Source organism: Bufo bufo, chromosome 2 (assembly GCF_905171765.1).
Source record: "Bufo bufo chromosome 2, aBufBuf1.1, whole genome shotgun sequence".
Classification (NCBI taxonomy): Eukaryota; Metazoa; Chordata; class Amphibia; order Anura; family Bufonidae; genus Bufo; species Bufo bufo.
This window is the reverse complement of record NC_053390.1, coordinates 335537507-335563026: the sequence shown is the minus strand read 5'-3', so window position 1 is coordinate 335563026 and position 25520 is coordinate 335537507. Positions and strand designations below refer to the sequence as shown.

Genomic DNA, 25520 nt, shown 5'->3' with positions numbered 1-25520 from the left:
TAATGCTGTTTGTCCCATCTCGCTTCCTGGCCGCATTGCAGCGTTTTACCAATGTGAAATCTAATATATAAATTTAGTCCCCAGGGCGTTGCCGTTGCACCCGCAGGCTCCGCTCACTCTCCTTCCGGCCGCTCCCCCATCACGTTGACTCACAAGGTCAGGCAGTGAAGTGGTAATCATGCCTGGCCCCAAAGTCTTGTCTGCGCCTTCGCACAGTACAGAAGTTCCCCCGACTGAAGAATTCTGTTCTCCGCCTGTAATGTTTGGCTGGTTGTATTGAGAGGTTTTTAGTGACAGATTCCCTTTAAAGGGTTGTAACATTTTTGCCATTTTTTTTATTTTTTTATTGGCATGACCTGTTGCCATGGAAACTTCATATATATTGTAAGAGTGTTTGATTTACTAACGGCTGGGACACGCAATGTCTGCCGGCAAATCCCTGCGTACATGTGTTTATTAATATACGGTGAACTGTTCTATATTTTACACAAGATAAGGAAACCTACTGCTTATAGTTTGTGTTAGGCTGGGTTCAGACCTGAGCGTTTTACAGCCCGTTCCTACGCGCTGTAAAACGCTCAACAGGCAAAAACCAATGTTTCCCTATGGGCATGGTTCTCACCTGAGCGTTTTACAGCGCGTACGAACGCGCTGTAAAACGCCCTACGCCTCAAGAAGTACAGGAGCTTCTTTGGGTCGTATTGTCGCGTTCCCACCCATAGACTTCAGCGGGAACGCGCCTAAATGGGCGTTTGCTTGTTTCTGCCCATTAAAAATGCCTGATGCAAACGCCCGATAAAAACGCCTGTAGAAAAGCGCATATCGAATACGCTCAGGTCTGAACCCAGCCTTAGACATTCCTTTCTAATTTTACTCTGCTTAGGTAGTCATATTTTTTTTTTCGGGTGGAGGGAGGCAAAACCAGGAGTAAGGCCACTTTTACACAGTCAGTATTTGGCAGTTATATTCATACAAAACCAGGACCAAATCCACGAGTGAAGCCTACAGAGAAAAATTATAATAGAAAGGTTTGTTCTTTAGCCTACAGTTACTGATGCCAAATACTGACCTTGTAAAAGTGGCCTAAAGATCCTTTTACATGGACTGATAGTCGGGCCAATTATCAGGAATCGGCATTCGCAGAAATGCTTGTTCTAGATAATTGGTTCTTGCAAAAGTGCCGCCGATCATCCAATGGACAAGCAATTGCCTATTCATCAGATGATTGTGGCTTTCAGCCGGCTCCAAAGCTCATTGTTTCTGGACAGAAGTTTGGCCTGTGTAAACGAGAAACAATGATCCTCTATGGGGAGGGGAGGAGCAGTAGCGGTAGAGATGATTGCTGCATGGAAATGCAGCTCTCACCATCCCTGATGATCAGGCAATCATCGGGAGCGTTCATTTCATTCCCAATGATTGCCTTTAATATCAGTCTGTGTTAAACTACCAAAGTACCTCTTGGTTTTGCTCCCTCTCTAGAAAAAAATGATTGCAGTTATTAAATGGTTGGCCCCTTTTAAGGACCATATAATGAGTGACATTCTTAACAACTCATAACTATAGTTCACTGGAGAAAAAACCCTACAGGTGGTCATAGACTTTTATGTAGCCAGCTATTCCTAACAAACTTCCCATACACAAATGCTTAGAGCGGCCGAAAGTACACGTGTTTTCGTTGTGGAGAGGTGAACAAGTCGATACCAGACACTGACCGATTTTATTTTTATTTATTTTTTTCTTCTACTTCTTGGCAAACGTCAGCCAGAACTTTCCAGCCGACCATTTTAATGGTTGTGACATGTTTAGCCACCTTTTGGGGTCCATTCACACTTCCGTAGAATGGGTCCGCAGAATTGTAGAATGGGTGCGGACCCATTCATTCTTAATGGGGACGGAAAGGATGCGGACAGCACACATTGTGCCACATTTCCGGTCTCCGGCTCCGTACTTCCGGTCTGCAGCTCCCGAAAAAAATAGAACATGTCCTATTCTTGTCCGCAATAGCGGACAAGAATAGACATTTCTACAGTGGTGCTGGCCCGGTGTATTGCGGATTCGTTGCGGACGTTTGAATGGACCCTTACACTGATAATGTATACATTTGCATGATTGTACTCTGATAATTGGTGACATCATGAACTGATATGAATGGCCTTTCTCTCCCCCTAGCCTTTTACAGTCTCTCTAGTTTTAATTTGCTCCTTTTCACCTTTTAAAGGGAATCTGTCAGCTCTGAAACGCCAACCCTAACTAGAGTTAGGGTACTTTCACACTAGTGTTTTTCTTTTTCGGCATAGAGTTCCGTCACAGGGGCTCTATACAGGAAAAGAACTGATCAGGCATATCCACATGCATTCTGAATGGAGAGTAATCCGTTCAGGATGTCTTCAGTTCAGTCGTTTTGACTGATCAGGCAAAAGATAAAAGTGCTGGAATGTATTAGAGCTGGATCCGGCATTCAAAATACCGGAATGCCGGATCCGGTAAAAATGTAAAAAAAATACAAGATGGATACGTCTGTCCGCATGAAAAGCGGAAAGACGGATCCGTTCTTGCAATGCATTTGTGAGACTGATCCGCATCCGGATCCGTCTCTCAAATGCTTTCAGTCACACCCAGATCGGCGGATCTGGCGGGCAGTTCCGACAACGGAACTGCTTGCCGGATCACAATGCCGCAAGTGTGAAAGTAGCCTGAGCGATGTATAGTGTAAGTGATGCAGCAGTAAAATGCATTGAGAGGACCCCCTGGCTCATGTACATAATAGAGAAGAGTTTGCAGAAGCACAGCTTTGGAGTACAAGCGAATATGACTGGGCGCTACTTACACTATACACCGCTTACTTTAGTTTTGGGGCTGTTTGAGCTGCCCCATATGCTGGCAGCAGCGTTCCCATGATCTGGGCAGGCATTTTGTTTACCTTTTCCCATAAAAGCCAGAGAAACAATGGCATATCGTCTGTTTCACATCACAAAGTGGAGGTGAGAAATCATAGTTTAATAACCCATTATTCCCATCCATAATTATACAGCTGGTGCAAGGCGCTAAGTTATTCTAATGAAGGCACTACAACTGTACTTTTCTTATTCGCCCCCTCCCAAATGCTTTTTCTTTTGTGTATAGATTATACATAAAAGTCTTTTCCTCTTTTATTCAGTGTATCAAACACACTTTGAAATGCTAATTATTCCATTTACTTTCATTAAAATTCAAATTGCCGAGTGAAGATGTGGATAAGGGTCGCCGAATAATCAATCTGAAGTGAAGATATTGCCTCAATTATGCCTCTGTCTTTTAACAAGGAAATCAGCACTCTCTGATCCTTGCTGACGGAGGTAGAGTGCAATGTTCTGATTGTGGCCTGCTTTTAATGGGCTATTTCTTATTCTGCTTTGTGCCCCTTTGACCGCAGGAGAATACTGGTAGTCAATTAAGGGTTATAAATGGAGAAAAAAGTAACCTTTTATTTCCTGTGAAGTTCCCCAATAAAAAAGACAAATCTGGGAAGCTGTGTTCAGCCACGAATAACATTTGCTGCACGCTCTTGAAGCACAAGTAAGAGGTGAAAAGGCCACCCCACCCCCCTTTCCTGGAATAAAATGTCTAACTATGTACTATCATGCAAACAGTGAAATCCTTTAAATCCAGCATTGCCTGATCAGCATATAGCCGAAATAGCAACTTTTTGGTTTTAATACAGATATGAAAGGTAAAAGAACCGAATTGCACGATCTTAAAGGCTAGCTGCACACTTAGAACCCGTTTTGTTGTTCCATTGTAGCTAAAGTGAAGCAACTTTGCAATAGGTTGTGATTTAAAAACATCTTCTGGTTTTATTTGCACAGCTCCTGTGCAAAGCTGTGGTGACAGACTGCAAACAAGCATTTCAAACAGTAATCGGTGAACCCGTGAAAGTTTATTCCATCAATTCAAAATTCATATGGCCTAGTTTTTGTGGTCCTACTCCCTTCTATTTGTCCACTATCACTTGGCAATAGAAATTCAGTAGGGGTAGCAAGATGTAAGGGGAAGAGGAGACTGACCGCAGGATCGGACTACAGAGTTAGTTGGTAGTCTGTTGCCATAGAGACGCGTAGCTGGTTTTATTCCAAAAAGAGGCTGGCATAATCAAACGACTCCCCTTAAAGGGAGCTAGTCTGCAGTTCTATTGATGCACACCTGACAGACCAAGGTAGGGGCAGGGCACAGGAGTTTATACATATCACTGTGTGCTCCCAGTAAGTGCATCAGTAACAGGCCCTTCAGGCTCTGTGTATAAGCAGCACCACAGACCCTTGCCTCAGCTATGGCGTCCAGTCATCAGACTGGTGCAGTAGTCCATCACAGCAGAGGGGAGGAGGGAAATGTGGAATGGTTCAAATTCTGAGCCTAAAGCACTGCAGCTTGTTGGCATGCCCCCCACAGCACATACGAGATCGGTGCCAATGGCATTCAGAGCAATACAGTGATTAAAAGCAGAAATGTTTTACCTCCTGTCCACTGCCCCTGCCTGTACCCGCCATGGCTGACACCCTTTAAGAGGAGCGATAGGCCATCAATATCAGATTTGCAGGGGTCTGATATCCCACACCTCCACCGATCATCTGTTAGCCTCATTTCTGGAAATACACCGCTTTGTCCATTGTGTAGTGGTCAGAGCCGGTAACTGCAGCAGTGTGCCCATCCACCTCCCAAGTGCTGCATCTCTTGCATCATATAGAGCCAAGTTCAGATGTTTAGGATTTAGGCATTGAGTCCTCATCCAGTCAAACATTCTGCATTCACCCCCATTCATAGTCCGCATTTTACACCCCATTCACAGGCTCTGAAAAATCATTGAGACTGTCAACCTTTCGGAATTGCCATTGCCAAATCCTGAAGTAGCCTGGTCAATCCTCTGCGACATAAATATATCGGGACGGGAAAAGCTTGTTCCTGCTGGTAAGATGTCACAGCCGGAAGAGCAGAATGGTTACACAGAGGATTTCCTAGATTTGGTTACATGTTGGTAAACTCTCATTGTGAGACCTGTCTGGTCTGTATTGATCAGCCCAGTGAGACTCCATATGCCTCATTTAAGCTATGTGGACCAGGATCATCTTGAAGCAACTAACTTTAAGTCTGGTTTCAGACCAGCGTGTGTGGTCAAGAAAATATTGTCCAAATGCCAACCACATTTCTTAGACTGACTGTGGCTCAGGTGACCCAAACGTGCTGCATCTCAGTGTTCTGTAATGCTGTGCGTTCCGTCCCATACTGACGTGATGTGCTAAGTAGACCTGTGGTCAGGCTGGAGTTAACAGCGTCCTAGATCTAACAGCGAGTTTGGGTAAGCCACAGTCCGTCCAGGAAATGAAGCAGTCACATGGACCATAAATGCTCATCTGAAACTGACCCAAGTAGGAATAGGTAAGATTGTGCAAATAGATCAGCATTTCAGGTTTTCTTTTCCATTGAGTCCTAGTAATAGACAAACAAAAATGTCAGCAGTAATGGATCCGTCACATGATGGACACCAGTGGCAACTGACAGAGCCTGCTGTTTATAATGGTGTCTTTGTGTATTTTTTTTTTTCTGGTATTTTTGATGGAATCTGTGACGGGCTCATGAGCCTCTGACACTGATGTAGACAATGCTTATTGATTGTGGAATCGTGTCAGGTTATCAGATGCAGGATGCCTAGGAAGATGAGGGTGAAGTAGTGTCATTACAAACTGATTGCTTTCCTTTAGGATTTTGATTTTTATATAGTTTTTATTTATAGTTTTTCCCTAGTCTACACAGTGCTCACTGTCCAGATGCCACCATGTACATTGCCCCTGTTTTGTTCATTGCCCTCTTGCTCTAACCTCCCAATGGTGAGCCTGTTTTAATTTCTGTGCATTTTTCCTCTTCAGTCTGCATTCGGAACAGATTGCATGTTCTGCACGGTTGATTTTCATACTGCAGATCTTAAACAACAATTTGTTTGCAGGCGGTGAGCAGTCTAAGAACAGAATGTTTTCCTGAAACCTGTAAAGGTTGTGTTGTAATAAACAGTGCTGCTTGAATATTGTCGTACAGCTGTCGGTGAGCTATGTCAGGGAAGAACGTGCTGAATGGGCCTGTGTTTTCTACGCTTTACCCCCCCCCCCCCCCCCCCCCCCTTTACATGTTGATGTTGGACAATACAAAGAAATCTGACAAGTTAGACTTGTCAGATTTAGTTTCCGGTTCATTTGCAGATTACCGTATTTTTCGCCCTATAAGACGCACCTAGGTTTTTGAGGAGGAAAATAAGAAAAAAATATATATATTTGAACCAAAAGGTTGAGTGGGGCTGGTGCAATAGAATACAGGGACCGCACGGGTCCCCGCTGTCATTCCTAATCCAGATGCCGGCCCCCAGTCCCTCCTCCCTCTCAGTTGATACACCCGCCGACCGCACTGTGCGGCATCACTGCGGCCGTGTATCATTGTAAATTGCAGCATTCGCCACATAAGACGCACTGCTATTTCCCCTCCCACTTTTGGGGGAAAAAGTGCGTCTTATAGGGCGAAAAATACGGTACTTAACCTGGCTTCGCCCTGCGCTAAGTTGAACTTGAATATTTTTGGTGGAGTGGGCGAATATAGGCCGACCATACTGTTCTTCGTGGTTGTTTTGTGAAGGTGGTTGTTTTGGACAACTGTCAAATCCCTGATCGATCATGTGATCTATGGCTTAGTCAGGGCTTCCATTGATCGGATGCAGTTCTGTTGCTTGGGATGAACGACTAATACAGTGCTGACAACGACCAAAATCCAGAGTTGACGTGCAAAGTCTCTAGAATATGACCTGCTATAGTTGTTGGTCCAATGACCAATGAGCCAACTGCAAGCTCTTGAGTATCTAAAGCCTTTGTCATATCCATTATGTCAGGAGAATGGACATAATGGTGATGGTCTTGTGATGTGTAAAGAATATCTCTGTATACACAGTCATACAGGGAAGGTTGATAGGATCACCTCCTTGATTCCAAAGCCCAGAATAAGCGGGAATTTAAATGAATGAAATAAGTTTATACTGAATGTTTTCCTTCAAAACTGTACTCATTGACAAAAATAACGCACCCAGATAGCGTGCAGGCGTGGTCTGATTAGACACTGGCTCTTGCCGCAGGAGCACGGAGGCTTTCAGAGGTTACTTTTGGGTAGTGTACCTCTTGGTAAGAGATCTTTGACTGCCAGACATGCCTCAGATGCACAAAAAGGCATTTTGCCCACTTGACAGACTTTGAGGGGTCGCATCATTGGACTGAGAAGCAGGATGGTTATCTTGATGAACTGTCGCCATCTGGGCTGTTCTGACCTAGCTGTTAGGAGGTGTTGGGAGCGCTGGTTACATTAGGAAACGTACACATGGCAAACAGACTGCCTAGACAAGCCCACCAGTCGAGAAAGCACGAACCGCTCTTTTTGCGGGACTGAGGAACAGATATACAGATGTGAACACGACACTGCACTAGTAAAGCAGGCTTTGAATGTTTAGGAGAACAGGCAAGATGTTGTTTACTTGGTTTTGGTAAGTTAGGACTATGTATGTGAGAACATATGTTAAAATGTCTCTCAAAAGCGCTAATAGTGTTAATTTTTATTTGATCACATTTTCCTTTGTTGGCAATTCCCACTTTTTCAAGCATGTTTCTTCAATCTGCCTTTGTTCATAAAGTGGAGGGCAGCTTTCCAGGCATTATTCGTAGTGAATGGCTCTTTGTCATTCTTTTTCCCCCCTCAGTAATACTAGATTTACTGTTGTATTTTCCAGGTCTGAGCTAATGCCTCAATCAGAACATTTATAAATCTATAGATTTGCTTTGAAGCCACTGTTGAACAGACCTAAATCGATCAAATGCTTGCTATCTCATAGCTGGGCCTAGCGATGTTATTCATGAGTTCCAGATCTATGTCTATGCTCTATCACATTTGTTTTTGTACGAAGTCGGCCTTGAAAACCAGGCTGTGTAGGACGCTATGTTTGCATGCACCAACACTGCTCGTTAAAAAAATAACGCAAATTATGGCTTTACAAAAGTTCCCAGTTCTGCATGCACGACTTTTTGTTCTGCCGGAGCCGGCACTTATGCCGGATAGCTGCCGGATCCGATTATAGTCAGTGAACTCCGTCAAGCCGTGCCTCAGCCGGATCAGTTCAACGCAGATGTGAATCAGCTCTTACTATCATTTAAGGCAGACATCCTCAAACTACGGCCCTCCAGCTGTTGTAAAACTACAACTCCCACAATGCCCTGCTGTAGGCTGATACCTGTAGGCTGTTTGGGCATGCTGGGAGTTGTAGTTTTGCAACAGCTGGAGGGCCGCAGTTTGAGGATGCCTGATTTAAGGGGTTGTGCAGCTCAGAATAGGTAATCAATATCTGATTGGTGGGGGTCCAACTCCTGGCCCCCCTGTTGATCAGCTTGTGGGAGCACTACTTCCTCTCTAACATTAGGCTACTTTCACACTGGTCTTTTGGTTTCCGCTTGTGAGACTGCTCTCACAAGCGGTCCAAAACGGATCAGTTTGCCTCAGTTCCGCCTCCAGTCCGCTGCTTGCAGCGTTCTGGTGTCCGCCTGACAATGCGGAGGCAAGCGGATCCGTCCTGACAGCCAATGGAAGTGCTTGGTTTGTTCACTTGAATGGAGCAAGTACTTGTAATTACACTGCACTGCCACTGCAAGCGAGAAGACACGCAATATAATCTGGAAAAGCAACCAGTGCTTGTGTGAGCGGAGCTTCCTCTTCAAATAGGCTGATCAATGAGGGTGCCGGGAGTCAGACCCCCACCAATCCGATATCGATGACCTGTCCTAAAGGACAGGTCATCAGTATGTATAGCTGGCACAACTCCTTTAATTAGCTTTAACAACACATCACCTAAGGCTACTTTCACACTGGCGTTTCTGGGTCCGCTTGTGAGATCCGTTTCAGGCTCTCACAAGCGGCCCAAAACGGATCAGTTTAGCCCCAATGCATTCTGAATGATAAGGATCCGCTCAGAATGCATCAATTTTCCTCTGTTCAGCCTCCATTCCGCTCTGGAGGCGGACACCAAAACCCTGCTTGCAGCGTCTTGATGTCCACCTGACGAAACTGAGCCAAACGGATCCATCCTGACTTATATTGTAAGTCAATGGGGACAGATCCGTTTTTACTGACACAATATGGTGCAATTGAAAACTGATCCGCCTCCCATTGACTTTCAATGTAAGTCAAAACGGATCCGTTTGCATTATCATGAATTATTATTTTTTTGCTCATGGTAATGCAAACGCATCCGTTCTGAACGGATAGAAGCGTTTGCATTATAGGTGCGGATCCGTCTGTGCAGATACCAGACGGATCCGCACCTAAACACAGGTGTGAAAGTAGCCTATCGCATGTAGGATAAGTGATAACTGTCTGATTGCTGGGACATCTACCAGTTTCTGGAACAGCGATCCCTACAACCCTGTTCCTTCTGACCACACGACCCAATGAGGAGGGGTTTGAATGGAGCTGTGGTCACACGTACGTGCTGCCACACATTTATTGTACATGGGGCTGACGGAAAACGGTTGTGTTTTTTTTTTTTTTTTTTTTTTTTTTTTAATATGATAAAAAGGTTCCTTGGTTACCATATAGGAGGCACAGACTGTATAGACCAGGAATGGTCAACCTGCGGCTCTCCAGCTGTTGCAAAACTACAACTCCCAACATGCCCAGACTTCCTACAGCTATCAGCCTATAGCAGGACATGGTGGGAATTGTAGTTTTACAACAGCTGGCGAGCTACAGGTTGGCCATCCCTGGTATAGACAGTGCTGCAGCATGTGTGCTTTATGGCCGAGAAATGTCAGACTATTAATTACCCTTATAATGATGGAGCACATCTGCCCCACCCCTACAGTGTTGTGGTTCTCCATTATCTAAGCATCTAGATCCCCTCCCTTTTTGACTGTACACAGCAGAGCTGACAAGTAAGCTGCAGAAAACGGGAAAGTGTCAACCCATTGTGTATGCACTGGCTGTTAGTCTGAAAGCTTAAATATTGGGATTAGGGATGAGCTGGAGCTCTGTACAGTATTAGAATGTATTGGCTCCGATGAGCTGAAGTTAGTAATTGGAACCTGAGTTCGGTACCAAGGTTTTTTACAGTAATAATTAATTCATAAAGTTATTACACAAAGTCTTGCGAGACTTTGCGAAGTAATAACTTTGACTCAACGGAGCCAATAGATTCTAATAAATAAATGTATAAGGCCGAATGCACACAGCCGTGTTCCGCGGCCGAGAGCGGTCTGTGGTGTGCCGGGCTGGATTCCTGTTCAGAGCAGGAGCGCACAGCGTCATTGGTTGCTAGGACGCCGTGCGCTTCATGCCGCCGCTGCACTACAGTGATACACTCTTATAGATCATACCAGTGTATTACTGTACAGCAGCGGCGGCATAGCAACCAATGACACCGTGCGCTCCTGCTCTGAACAGGAATCCAGCCCGGCATACCACGGACCGCTCTCGGCCGCGGAACACGGCCGTGTGCATTCGGCCTAATACAAAGAAATGTAAATGTTTTCTGATAAAACATTCTTTTTCGGCTGCATGCCTGTGACATAGATTTTCCATCTGTATTTACCGATGGAAAATCTGCAGAGTAATGTACGGTAGTACTGGCAAAGTAGATGAGATTTTAATTTGTTCATGTGTAAAATCCTGTGCTAATTTAAAAATCCGCACAGCACGTCAACTTATTTGGTGGATTTTCTTTGTAGCTTTCACTCCTTTTAGGGTCCATTCACACGTCCGTTGTTTCTTTCCTGATCTGTTCCATTTTTTACGGAACAGATCTGGACCAGTTCTGTACCCATTCATTTTCAATGGGTCCTGAAAAAAAAATCAGACATTGAGCTGTCCGATTTTTTTTCAGGACCCATTGAAAATGAATGGGTACAGATCTGGTCCAGACCTGTTCCGCAAAAAATGGAACAGATCAGGAAAGAAACAACGGACGTGTGAATGGACCCTAAATGCGAGAGGTGAAATCCGAAACCAAATCCACAGCGGAAAGATCCGCCTTGTGTGCAGAAACTAAAATATTCTAAGACTGTTGGGGTTCTCGGCGCTCTCTGAACACTCGGTTACCCTTTAACAGAATTAAACGTTTCCATAAGGAAGTACACCACTATGATATTCATGGAGTGTACTATTGTAGTTAAAGGGTTATTCCCATCTCAGACATTGGGAGCATATCGCTAGGATATGCTCCCAGTGTCTGATGGGTTCAGGTCCCAGAGGCACCTACTCTTATAACTGAGCCCGCAAAGTCCCAGGGGGCGCACCGCACATGTGCGACTGCCCTCCATTCATTCCTATGGGAGCACTGAAAGTATTTTTGGAAGTCTCATTAAACTGAAATGGAGGCGCACCGCGCAATTGCGGCCACTGCTCCATCCACTTCTATGGGGCTGACTGAAATATCCCAGCCAGCGCCCAGCTATTTTCTGCAATCTCATAAGGGCGGTCAAGGTGCGCCCTCCGGGACTTTGCATACTCTGTTCTAAGCATAGATAAGGGTTCCATTCAGACATCGGGGGCTTATCCTAGCGATATGCCACCAATATCAGAGGTGGGAATAACCCTTTAAAGACCAGGCATCACTCCGATTTTGTCACATCCGCCACCCAAAACACAATGTCACATCACTGGCAGAATTATTGTGGTCGATGCATTTCCTTTTATGTAGCTCAGAAAAATCTTTCTGTACAAGTAGGCTGGCCAAGTGGGGGTAAAGGCATTTCAGTGCCACACATGCTCGCCCTCCATTTTTAGCGGTGACATTTTAATGATGGGAAGTCTGCAAAATTATTTGCCATCAATTGTGAAGGCAATAACAAGCCTTGGTGGTTTTTCACACTCTGTGTTAAGTGCTTTCAGAATGACAGCGTAAACTGTGTTAGAGAACTCCAAGGAAGTAAAACTGATTAAAATGTTCATGCTTGAATGCGGCTGATGGAATAGTTCATTTGGACTTTCCATACCTCCTGCAGCTCAAGCTGAAATATTAAAATTCAGTGGATTTAAATCTCTCTTCCCTCAGCTCAGGAAAAAACATTACATTTTAATAGGTTTTAAACTCATAATTCATTGGTTCGGAGCAGCACATATTAAATCTATTTAAATATTACTTAGGTGATGACTTTAATGATTTTTTTTTCTTTTTTTTCCTTTCTTTTTTTTTGCCTTTTTTTAAAAAAATTTTCTCCAGAATTACAAATTTTTTTTTATTTTTTTTTCAGGTTCCTTACTAAATAATTTTGCTTCAGGGATTTTTTTGTCATTGTTGAAAGACACGGAAACACTTCAAAGATACCGTAGATTACCTTGGATACAAGGGATTCTTGGAAAACTGCCACCTCAGGGAAAAAAAAAATTATTTTTCCTTTCTTAGAAAATTTCTATCTTAATTTGTATATTCTATAATATGCGTGTCTGTATTTGGTGTACAGTGCAAACGTTTTAGGCATGTGTGGGGAAAAATGCTGTAAAGTAAGAATGTGTTTTTTTTTTTTTTTTTTTTTTTAAATAGAAGTAAATTTTTTTCAATGAACAAAAGAGAAATGTATATCAAATCAAGATTTACTGTGACCACTTCTGCCTTCACAACAGCATCCGTTCTTCTTGGTACACTTGCATACTGTTCTTGAAGGAACTTTGCAGAGAGGTTGCTCCATACATCTTGGGGAGCCAAACACAGATCCTCTGGATATAGGCATGCCCAAATCCTTTTGTCCCTTCATGTAATCCCAGACAGACTGAATGATGTTGAGATCAGGGCTGTCTGTGGGCCATATCATTACTTCCAGGACTCATTCAGGCGAACGTATGTGTTTTGCGGTCTGCAAATGGCGGACCCGCAAAACACTGATACCGACCAGTCATATGATAGAAATGCCTTTTTTTAATTTTTTTTAAGGATCCGTGGAACAGAAGCCCGGATGCCGACATCACACCGCGTGGTGTTTGCAATATTGCGGATCGGATGTGGACACCAACATATGACTGTCTCAATGAGCCCTTACGCGGAAGATGGTTCTTAAAGGGAATCAAGAAAATGAAATACGTTAAAATGACATTATTATAAATATATTCCCAAATACATTTCATTAGTTATAATTGCTTGTTTCGTCTAGGGAGCAATGAGTAGGAGAAACACAATGGCCGCTGTCGTATTAGTGCACAACAAGCCTATCCTAATCACACAGGAGGACAAGTTACTTCAGAACACTGAGCTAAAGAGCTGCCTCATCCTCCTCTCTGCTCTACTGGTCAGGGATTATGATCCTATATACAGCTGATAAGATGTTCAGCTGAATCTCTGTAGAAATGGAGTTCATGAGGACTAATGAAGTACAAAGAGGATGGACAAGTAATGTGGGTTTGTGGAAATGGAAACTGCATACAAGTTCTGCTGCTCATTAGCCACATTTGCTCATGAATTGCATTCCAGTTCTTATCTGTGTTCAGGATCACAATCCCTGTCAACTAGGAGAGGAGGATGAGGCAGTTCTTTAGCTCGGTGTTGTGAAGTAACTTGTCCTCTTGTGTGATCAGGACAGGTTTTGTGTGTACTGATAGGACGGTGGCCATTTTGTTTCCCCATATTATTGCTTACCTAGACAAAACGAGCCATTACGACTAATGAAAGGTATTTGGTAATATTTTTATAATGAAGTAATATTTAAGTATTTTCATTTTCTTAATTCCCGGAAGAACCCCTTCAATGACGTGGCTGTATGTTTGAGGTCCTTGTCCTGCTGCAGAATAAATTAAAATTTAATCTATTAACATGTCCTATTTTTATTTTATTTTTTGAAAGCATTCTTACTTTGCATCATTTTTTTTCCACGTGTGCCTAAAAAACATGCACTATATTTTGACCGATCCATGCGGTGGTTTTCCTTGCTATGCACAGTACTATACAGTAGACGCTGGTGGACTGATCAGGTCACCCTCCATCATCTGCTCTGTTGGGACCAGATTGCCATACAGCCAGGGATGTGGACAATTATAACGTGCAAATGACTTAATGCCCAGTGATTGTAATTATGCTGTGTATTGGGTGGAAATTGGTTAGAGATATGAACAGCCTTCTTTATTATTTGAATGATTTCTGTAGCAATGTAGAATCTAATTTCTTAATGGTATTTACCTGCGTCCCTCCTGTGGCCAGTCAGGGAAATTTGGTTTTCTTCTATGTTTTTTTTTTTTGTTTTTGTTTTTGTGTTTTTCATGTTTTATATGCTCATGAATATGGAAGATTCCTTTTTAACGTTTGCATAATAATAAAATAAAAATGAAATAAATTAATTTATACTCTTCCTGTAAAATATCTAACCTCCTAATACCAAAGAACCTTTTTACCCTGCAACATTGTGGTTTCACATGGTCACAGTGCTCCTTGATGGCTTCTGCTAATGTCTACATTTTACCTTTTTGGTTATATTACAAGACCTTTGGAGTGAAGCAAGTTGTTCATCTGTTATTTATGTACAACGTGCACTATAAAGGGTCACAGTGGGTGCATAATATTAGAAGGTGAATGCTGGCAGTTTGAGAGTTGGAGACAGGAAGCGGTATTGGCTGAGGTCAAGCGCTCCCAATTCTAACCTCTTCGGGGCTTTCTGTATGTGTTGCCAGTGTGCTGGTAAAAATGACTTTAAACTCTTGTCAGCGCAGTTACTGGTGCATGCATCACAGTCCTCCTCAAATAAACCTGTCACAACACAGAGTCAGCAGCAAGAGAAGAGTACAAGGGCAGGCCTCTAGCTTTTCATTCGAGCATCACTAAACGTGCACAGAGTGCCCAATTATTTCAGCATTATTGAGCAAGCCTACAGGAGAACCCATGCCTTGCTACATTAGATTTTCTTTAGTAATTTGCTCAAGTACCGCTGAGGACACTTAAAGAGCTTAAAACGGTGGCTGCAACCAGTTCCCTTTCTGAGTTGTTAATTCAGGTTTTTGCTTTCAAATTAACTCTCTCTGCATGCTGTGCAAGCGGGCTAAGACTGTTCAGCGCTAATTTTCTCAATTTAGACATTTCCCTTTTTTCCATTTCTGCATTTGAAATGTATATATTTAGGAAGTTTAAAGGTTATTTTGCACCAGATTTTCTCTGGTTAATATCTCAGCTTTTTCAACTTTTTTCCTTCCTCGTAAAAAAGAGGAGGTCTGGGCTAACTTGGCTGCCATATATAATCCGTATGAAATGGAGCAACCTCTGGGAGATTAGGGCAAGTGTTGAGCGAACTTCTGTTTTTAAGTTCGGCGCACAAGGTTCGGGTTATCTAAGAACTCCGCTACCACGGACCATAACCTTTTAAAAAAAAAAAAAAAAAAGTGAGCGATGCTTAGCATTGTTACTGTTTGGTTTACCGTATTTTTCGCCCTATAAGACTCACCGGCCCATAAGGTTTTTGAGGAGGAAAATAAGAAGAAAAATATTTTTAACCAAAAGGTGTGCTTTTGGTGGGTTTTGAACTAATGGTGGTCTGTTAATGACACTATTATGGGGGATCTGTGAATGACTCACTGTTATGGGGGTCTGTGGATGGCACTGTTATGGGGGCATCTGTGGATGGCATGACACTGCTATGGGGGGGGCATCTGTGAATGACACATAAATAGCATCCACAGATCCCCCTCCATAAGTGTCCCTGTGTAATGTGAATGACCCCCAATACAGGGGGTGGGGGCCAGCATCTAGTTTTGTAATGGCAGCGGGGCCCGGTGCAGTCACTGTATTCTATTGCACCGGGCCCCACTCACGGTACTAATCTTATCGAAGTGTAGGCATTGTTTAACAATAGAATTAATCTTCATTCCAGCAGCCTGTACTACTGTACTTACTAACAGGCAGGAGGCGGGCGGGCGGCTGTAGCGTAACTCACTACGTCACGCGCCCGCGCCGCCAGCTTCATTCATAAAGTGGGAGGGGCAGGCGCGTGACCTAGTGAGTTACGCTACAGCCGCCCGCCCGCCTCCTGCCTGCTACAGAAGTTAGTAAGTACAGTAGTACAGGCTGCTGGAATGAAGATTAATTCTATTGTTAAACAATGCCTACACTTCGATAAGATTACTACAGTGAGCTGGGCCAGGTGCAAAAGAATACAGTGACTGTATCGGGCCCCGCTGCCAATCCTAAACCAGATGCCGGCCCCCAGCCCCTCCTCCCTCCACGCTGATGCACTGCCGACTGCATGCTGCACAGTGCGGCCGGAGGGTGTATCAGTGTAAACTGCAGCATTCACCCCATAAGACGCACTGCCATTCCCCCCACCACCACTTTTAGGGGGAAAAAGTACGTCTTGGGGCGAAAAAATACGATACTTTTATTTTAGGGTTATTTTACGTGACACACAGTACAGCGCAGAGGCCTTTGCCAGATTTCGAAGCCTGGATCTCTGACTGACCCAGGAAATGTCACCACAGTCTGCTGTGCAGTCTTCTGTTAATGAAAGCCAGTACTCTAAATCTGTCTAGTGACACACGGCCATTGATTTAGATGCTTTTTCTCATCCTCTGGCAATATGTATGATTTTGTTTTATGTGTTTATTTTATTCTGTATATTGAGCAAGTTCAAGATCTCCGTTTACTTTCTCACAGCAGCAACAACTCCAAGCTCAGCATCTGTCTCATGGGCATGGTCTCCCGGTGCCCCTGACTCCGCATCCTTCTGGCCTGCAGCCCCCGACCATCCCGCCTATCAGTAGCAGTGCTGGATTGCTGGCCCTTTCCAGTGCCCTCTCTGGACAGTCTCACCTTCCAATCAAGGATGAAAAAAAGCACCACGACAGTGACCATCAACGAGGTCAGAAGGAAATCTAATATAAATGTTGTGTTTTTTGTGAATTATTCTGTAAACTAATGTCTCTTGTTTTTTGTTTGTTTTTTTTCCATATTTTATTTGGTCTGTGGATTTTTTTCTGAACAAACGCTTTGCAGACAGAGATTCCATTAAGGTAAGATTTATTTTCCTATTTTTGTTTCAGATTTTATATTGAATGTGGTGTTCTGAAGCCCATGAGGTGACTCTGCAGACTGAATCTGCTCATTTTTAGCTTTGCTCCTTTAGGAAAGAGCTGGGATCAATGATTGCAACTTGGTCCAGTTGCAGATATTGTGCAGTATCATAGGCTCGAGCTGCTTCTCAGTCCACGTGCTTTATGTGGAAGCCTGGCATATTAAGATTGCCCTTACAAACAGCTAATTAAGCAGGGGTGCTGGGAGCCGGACCCCCGCTGATCTGATATTGATGACCCCTCCTGAGGATATTAAAGGGGTATTCCAGTTACATTAATGTATCCCCTAACCTGTGGGATAACTATCAGATTGGGGGGGGGGGGTCCTACCTCTGGTACCCCCACCGATCACAAGAATGGTGGTCATATATCCTTTTCAGCCTCCTGAAATGAGCGGACGGTCGGGTAATCTGTATCTCTGCATTTTTTTTTTAACCTGATTTGCCATTTCCAATCACAGATGAATTCACAGAGCAACAGCACTGTGGGGGAGATTTATCAAAACTGGAGTAAAGGAAAACGGGCTCAGTTGCCCATAGCAACCAATCAGAGTCCACCTTATGTTTTTCACAGCCTCTTTGGAAAATAAATGTGGAATCTGATTGGTTGCTGTTGTCCTGTACACCAGTTTGATAAACTTCCCGCTGCATCTTTGTATGAATAAATTCCTACGTGGCCGATTTGTTGCCGACATGCTTGTAACTGTCCCATTCATCGAAATAGGGGTTGCAGTTGGGGGTTGTCCCTGCACAGTCTGATACCAATCAGTGCTGCCAGTGTCAGCCCCAGGTTGATAAATGGATTTTCAATCTCTGATATTTCTGCGCCATTCACCCTATTAAAGCACTCCTGCTAAAAGAAGGCTGTATAAGGGGAAGGCGAAACAGTCACTTGGCGCTGCAGGCTGTGCCCACAATTTTTTGTGCAGTCATTGGCAGTCTGCGTGCAGCCATACTGTTTGCCCTTACCTTTAGTCTATAGTTGACTTTGCAGTGTCCAAAATGTTGCTCTTTAAAGAGGACCTCTCTCCGCCCTTGGCATTTCTGTTTTAGCAGTTACTTGTGTTCCCCATGTAATAACCATTCTGGATCACCTAGTCATATGACCTATGTTGTGCTGTTCTTCTACTAGTCTTGTTAGAAGCTTATAGATAGATATAGGTCGAGATGGGTGTCACCAGCTGGGCGTGTGTCCCTGCACAGTCTGATAGTATCCAGTTAGTGTTGCCTGTGCAGGGACAAACCCCCAGCCGGTAACTCCCATCTGTACCTATAGCCATGAACTTCTAGCAGGAATAAGAGAAGAATGGCACAACATAGTCATGCCCTAGAATTGTTATTACATGGGGAATGCAAATAGCTACTCTTTAAATCTATGTAGTATTGCTGTGTTGCGTTTGCAGTTCTGAAGGATCAAGCTTTCAATATGATTTCGACTTAAAACAAAAATAGCCGAAACGGAGACAGACGTGACCTAAGATAATTCCCTCTGTTCTGAAGGCCGTGTGCTGCTATTAATGGCTGGGCGCTTCCCCCCCCCCAGTCCGTTGGCTGGCCTGATGGAGATACATGTGGTGATTGGGAAATTGTGGTTTGACTGATTTTCTGCTGGATTGTAGCTGGGTTGAGTCTGCCTCGGAGGCTGGCTGCCAGCTTTACGAGGTGAACTAGTTTGCTAATTTCCTTAAATGTTTGCAGCAATGCCCGGAGAAGCAGTTAGCCGCTTGTTCTATTGATCCGCCCTCCCTTAAGTGTCTCCTTGTTAAGAGGGTTCTCTGCTGATAGAATTGTCTGCGTGTGACTCCCGGTGAACTCGCGCTTGCCAGCAGCCCTGGCTTATCAACCATTTCCTCCTAGGAGGAATAATTTATTCCTATAGAAGCCGGCTCCTTAACATTTAGCAGGTAATGAAGGAGACATAAATTTACCTCTTTTTAATTCCTCCCTCTCCCCCAGCTTCTAATGAGCAAACAGACCGTTTGGGGGATCTAAATAATAAGTAATTTTTGGCCATCTGTCAAAAGGAAACTTCAACACAAATTTAAATTAATGGTGCCTGAAATTTTTTCATAGCTTCTCTAAAAGCCTCTAATGTGCCGAAAATTCCAGATCTGCTGCTTGTAATTAGTGTTGCATGTAATGAGAATATGGGCAGTGCTTTGCGGGCCCCTGTGTAACATTTTGTTATGGTAGCAAAATCTTGATTTATTCACGGCGCCGGGCAGGTTTAATTGTCAGAAGCGCTAGAATGAGAATTTTTTTTTTTTTTCTCCCCTCTTTGACAGAGTAGATTATTAAATAGGGCAGTATTCAGGATTGCTTGTAAAATGTAAATTTAAACTCCCTGGATACTCGGGCGATTAAGCTGCATTGCTCATTGGCGAAGAGGGGGCATCGCCGCAGAGCCCAGCAGAACTACTCACCTGTTTTTATAGCTTTCATTTCTTTCCCCAGAAATTGCTTTTTAGTAATGTTTTTAATAAAGACGCTTTTTCAGCCGTGTGGTTTTCATATCGACATCTGCCTATCTTTTTGGTTTTGCTTGTGATTTCCGGAGAGCGGATCAGTAGTAGGGTCACGAGTACGTATTTGTGGCTAGGAGAGGAAGTGGTTTTCATGTGGACTGAGTGCAGTTGTAGACTCTGTCAACAGTTTCTCTTCCGTCTCGCCATCCTCTATGCGCTTGTACTAAGAACAGTTTCCGCTTTGAGTTTTGTCAGTTACTAGGGACCTCCAACCTGTTTTCCCTGACATGTGATCACATTATACAGTATCCGATCTTTTCTCTCTCCAGAGACCCTTATACTATACTTCTAGATTTTGGGAACTCCTTTAGAAAGTTACAGATTTGAATGTTTAAAGTGGTGGTCTAATCTGGACATTTGTGTCGTATCCCCAGGATATGCCAATGTCTGATGGGTCTCATTCTTGAGATGGCACCTCATTGCGCAATGCAGTGAGTGGAGAGGTGAGTGCGCACGCGTGGCTCGCTCTCCATTTCCTGCTATAGCACTTCCGTAAATGGCAAAGTATCGTGCGCAGCTTTTTTCCGAAAGTGTCATAGCAGTGAGCAATGAGAGGCACATGTGCAGCCTTTCTCAGAGGTGGGATCCACTCCTATCAGACATTTATGGAATGTCTTGTGGATATGCTGGAAATGTTCTAATGGGAATGCCCCTTTAACCCACTAACAGTTGTGCCTGAACACCGCTCTGGCAGGAGGGGGGTGGGACTGCTTTAGTTGCTATATATCTGGATTGGTAGCAGATAGAGATATGGGCCTGGTCTTGTTTGAAAGCAGTCTAGGCTTTCATACAAGACCAGAATCACAGCATTAGCACAACATCAGCTGGAGATATCACAGGTAGAAATTGAGTCAAGAATAATCACAGTAAAGTCTGTCCAGTGGTGGCGATAGCCATCCCGAAAAGTTAGTTGCCACATAATTTTGGATCTATTTGGATGAAAAAAATAAACCATAGCTACACTTTTAGGAAAATGTCTACTCTTTAGCAACATATTACAACTCTTTCTAGTATAAATCTCCATTTAAGATTTAAGCGGTTGTCCAGGTATTTAATATTGATGACTTATCCTCTGGTTAGAGGTAAGCTATAATGTAAAGAATGGCACCTGTTTGTGTTTTTGACCCACACCTGGTTTTGGCTTCAAATAACTGATGGAAATAAGTGACCAAACAACCGAAGTGTGAACTTGGCCTTAACTGTGAATTTCCCGGTGACAGGTTCTTTAAAGGGCATCTGTCAGCAGATCTGTACCTATGAAACTGGCTGACTTGTTGCATGTGCGCTTGGCAGGTGAAGTCCTCTGTGTTGGTTCCATGTTCATATGTTCCCACATTTCTGAGAAAAATTTAATTTTTAAAATGTACAAATGAGTCTCTAGGAGCAATGGGGGTGTTGCTGTTACACCTGGAGGCTTTGCTCTCTCTGCAACTGCGCACCCTCTACACTTTGGCTTTAGGAGAGGTTGGGGCCAGGCATGATCGCAAATAAATTGCTTGGGTCTGTCAATCAATTGCAGAGGGCGTGGCAGTTGCAGAGAGAGCAGAGCCTCCAGGTGTAACAGCAATGCCCTCATTGCTCCTAGACTCATTTGCATATATTAAAACACATTTTTTTCTCATTAATGTGCGCACGTATGAACATGGGACCAACACAGATGCCTTTAGCTGCCATGCGCACATATAACAGGTCAGCCAGTGTCATAGGTACAAATCTGCTGACAGATGCCCTTTAAGATAAGCCTGAGCAATAAAACTGAGATCTGTTACAGTTGGAAGGGCAATGGGGGTGATGACCTAAGGCACCCATACACAACAGCCGAACCTGCTGTTTTTGGTGACACAGTCCAACAAACTAATGTGTATGGGGAGCCCCCAACGTCTTCTGTCAGGGAGAAAAGAATAGTGTGTTTAATTGAAGCAGCAGCTCCTTTTATTGTCCTGGGAAATAGACCACCATCGGAGGTGTTAGGCAGTGGCTTTTTCCTCTCTATGGAGTAGGTATATCACCCGTAGGGGATATAAGACATAAGCGCTGGTGCACAATCAAATTCAGCTAGTCCTATGGAATTGGCACTATGCTTGGTGCCAATCTGAGTGATTCGGTGATTTTGCTGCACAATTAGGTGGTATTATGGTGTTAATAACTGTCGTGGTGGATCAGAATGTGTAGTCAACGGCTGAGAGTGGGCGGACAGTATGTAATATAAAGGTGTTAGCACTAGAAAAAAACGGCAAGTGGAAGGTGAATACTGGTATGAATACTATCCTGGGTACCTTGTTTGTTCTTTCTCCAAGGAGTTCGTGATGTGGGTGTTCGTTCTGTATTCTTCTTGTTGTTTCCGTGGGGATGTTGGTATCCTTTCAAGTCCCGGCGTTCTTCTTGCTCTCCTGTCAGCAGCAGCGCGGCCCCGGCCGGAAGCACGCGCGTCGCGAGGGAGCTTGGTTCGTTACCCGGGAAACCGCTGGCGGTGACGTCACCTGGTACGAGTATGGTGGCCTCCGTGGGGCAAAAGACTGTAACCTACGCGTTTCGGAGCCAAAACGGGCTGACGAAGGAGCCCTACTCCATATACAGTTTTACTAGGGAGAACAATAGCTCCCCAAAGACATTAAGCAGCAGGATCTCCCCACCCAGGCAGATTGACACATATCTATTCAATAGGAGCGCAGGGGGGTCTCTATTTTCCGCTTTTTCCTCTCTGTTGAAATCACTTACACATTCGGCTGAACTTAATCCTGTATTACACTGGCCAGTTCATCGTTAACGAGCGTTCACCGATTACTCGTTCCTCGGGCAATCCGTGATTTTTAAGCATGCTTAAACATCATTGTTTGACGATGGCAGATAGTTCTGTGTAATCACAATCTGCTGCTGGCAAACAACTGGACAGCATGGGGATGAGCGATGGCATAGAGATCACTCCTCCCTAAGCTGTGAAGGAGATTGCTGCATGTAATAGCTTCGGCCTCCTCCTCTAGCGAGCAGGCGATTACTGGGAAGGAATGCTTCCCTCCCGACAATCGCCTGCTAGATCGTATAATCTAATGCAAGCTTAAGTGTGTATGTTGGAGTCACGAGGGAGCTGTTGGCTGAACCTGCATTCAGCCAACAATTGAGGTTGTATAGGTACTTTTAGGGGGTGTGAGAAGAGTGTAGTGGGGCCTCAATCCAGGTGGGTCATTTACTGATCTTGTTATGCCACAATAGTGGCATAAAAAAGGTGCAGAATGCTTCCAGGTCAGTCTAGAAATATTTATTTTCGCCTAGAACTATATGGAATATGGGTTGGAGGTCTGCAGTAGTATGTGACCACTAGGGGCACCCTGCCATTGACAGCCTACTGCTTAACCATCAAACGCAGTTTATTAAAACTGAAAATAAATTCTTAGTCCCACAGGTATTACTAGTCCAGTATTATTTCTGCTGTAACTTCTGAGAACATATTTTATGTTTCCACCTAAAAGAACGCTAGACCTGAAAACGAATAATAAAATAAATATAGTTCCCATCAGTGATTGTCAGTGTTCATCACTTTCTACATGATCCTGACCTCTTGTAGGATTCCTGCATATAACAAAGGGGAGATTTATCAAACTAGTGCAAAGTAGAACTAGCTTAGTTGCCCATAGCAACCGGTTAGATTCCACCTTTTATTTTTAGCAGCCACCTTTGGAAAATGAAAGGTGGAATCTGAAGGGTTTCTATGGGCAACTAAGCCAGTTCTACTTTAAAGGGAACCGGTCACCGGGATTTTGTGTATAGAGCTGAGGATATGGGTTGCTAGATGGCCGCTAGCACATCTGCAATACCCAGTCCCCATAGCTCTGTGTGCTTTTATTGTGTAATAAAAACGATTTGATACATATGCAAATTAACCTGTGTTGAGTCCTGTCCCTGAGATGAGTCAAGGACAGGACTCATCTCTGGTTCATTTGCATATGTATCAAATCGTTTTTGTTACACAATAAAAGCACACAGAGCTATGGGGACTGGGTATTTCGGATGTGCTAGCGGCCATCTAGCAGCCCATGTCCTCAGCTCTATACACAAAATCCCGGTGACCGGTTCCCTTTAAACCAATTTGGTAGATCTGCCCCCTTTTGGGTGGAGACTGATCAAGGTCGGGATTCCTAGCTGTCTTTTTGGTCTGCTGCAGACAGGGCACGGCAGGGAGGCCTCCTCTCCAGCCACTTGTCTTTTTCAGATTGTCACAGGACCTTGAGGAGTAGGCCATCGATGACCACCCGGGACGTGTAGAGAACATTTCCTTATACATTTTCTCAGTTTTGACTGTAATAAGAGGAAAAAATAGGACCTGGAAGGGAGGCAGTGCTTATTTTGTGTATCTTCAGTGTTTATTGTCCCTTACTCTAGACTTGAATATATTGGGTTTTATATCTACACACTGTGATGTTTATGTATGTAAAATGTGACCACCCTTCTTTTTTTTATTTTTTCTCGAGCCTGATGTTACATTTACATGTTAACATGATAGAGCAGACATCTAACTGTATGTGTCTGCAAGTCCAATCAAGTCTCCTATGAGTATATTGATTTATAGTATGGAACTATATACTAGCAAGGGCAGAGTATGGACAAGCGGCACTAATCTGGTCAATCCTAAAATGGGATCCTGACCTCTAATCTCCTTATGTACTCTCAGCTTTTCTATTATCTTATGTATAATAATCCTCTGATAATACTGCAGTCCGGCGTAAAGCTTTACTTCATGGGTACTACAGTCCAATGAACGATCAAGGTCTAAAAAAAACTGTCTTGCAAGTGCACCTGGCCTATGAACAGATAATTTATCACAATTCTTCCCATAAAATCATGGTTCCTGACCAGTTCTGAAGCAGTATACATACACTGCATGTGGTTATTTCAATTCTAGCAACTATTTCATTACTTTAATCCACGTGGCAATATCTGGAGGGCTTTTTGTGGTTGTTCGGTACTTTGACTATAGCAATAATGACTCAAAGATGAGAATTAAACATCTCTAGATTATTTTGGCCATTGCCTCTATTGATTCAGAAGAATTATTTTCATAGTTGGGTTGTCTACATATGCTTTGCCACCATATCACAGTCGCCTAGACAAGCTAGGCCAGAGGCGTTGTAGGCCTGTACTTGCAGTAGTAGCATCATTCTACGCATCTCCATTATGGTAGAGTAAGTGCATCTTGTGATTTAGAAAATATGGTGGATACCACAGCTTTAACCCTGTTTCATATGGGGTGAATCCATGTCGCTGGATCTGGAAGCGGCACATGAAGATATTTTAGTGTTGGGGAATTCAGGACACCTTTAAAGAGGGGGGGTGGTACACACCGCTTGTCAATCCTGCATCGGCAGTTTTTTTTTTTCTGCTGCTGTCCACCAGATCAGTCATGGTGGTTTTATCATTCCACACATGGACATTATCCCTCAAGGTATTTTTTTTTTTTTTTTTTTAATCCCCATTATGGAAATTCTATAGTAGGCACATAAAGGAGCTGTCTATGACTAGAAAAACGTGGCTGCTTTCTTCCAGAAGGAGTGCTGCACCTGTCCACAGGCTGTATTTGCTATTGCAGCTCACCTCGACCCGTGGACAAGAAAACAGCCATGTTCTTTGTCCTGTATAATCCATTTAGTGTTTTTATTTTGTGTTCACATTTAGTGTCCGCTGGGACAGAAAACTGTAATATGCTATAAAATCACGTTCTAGCTTTTGTAATTGGCTGTGTACACCAATCTATTACCACTGCGTAGTCCCTGCCTTATTAGTTCCTTGACACACAAGAGAATTTCCCCCAGAAAATTGTGGCAAATTTGGGCACGCTCTGACAACGCGGTATCCCCTCCCTGCCCGCTTGCGTTATTTTGCAGAGCAACCGCAAAGTCGCCCTCACATCCTGTGCATTGAACTG

General features: G+C 43.7%; 1 protein-coding gene across 3 annotated transcripts in view; it reads left to right on the top strand.

Annotated features, from left to right (window-relative positions):
- LOC120989131 (transducin-like enhancer protein 4) overlaps positions 1-25520 on the top strand; it is a 113111-nt gene that overhangs the window by 31576 nt on the left and 56015 nt on the right. For 2 of the 3 annotated variants that reach the window (XM_040417049.1, XM_040417047.1), the window contains 2 exons: positions 16664-16868; positions 17003-17019. In XM_040417049.1, coding sequence (XP_040272983.1) covers positions 16664-16868; positions 17003-17019 — 222 coding nt within the window. The remainder of the gene's footprint in view (positions 1-16663; positions 16869-17002; positions 17020-25520) is intronic. The other variant, XM_040417048.1, reaches the window with a different exon arrangement.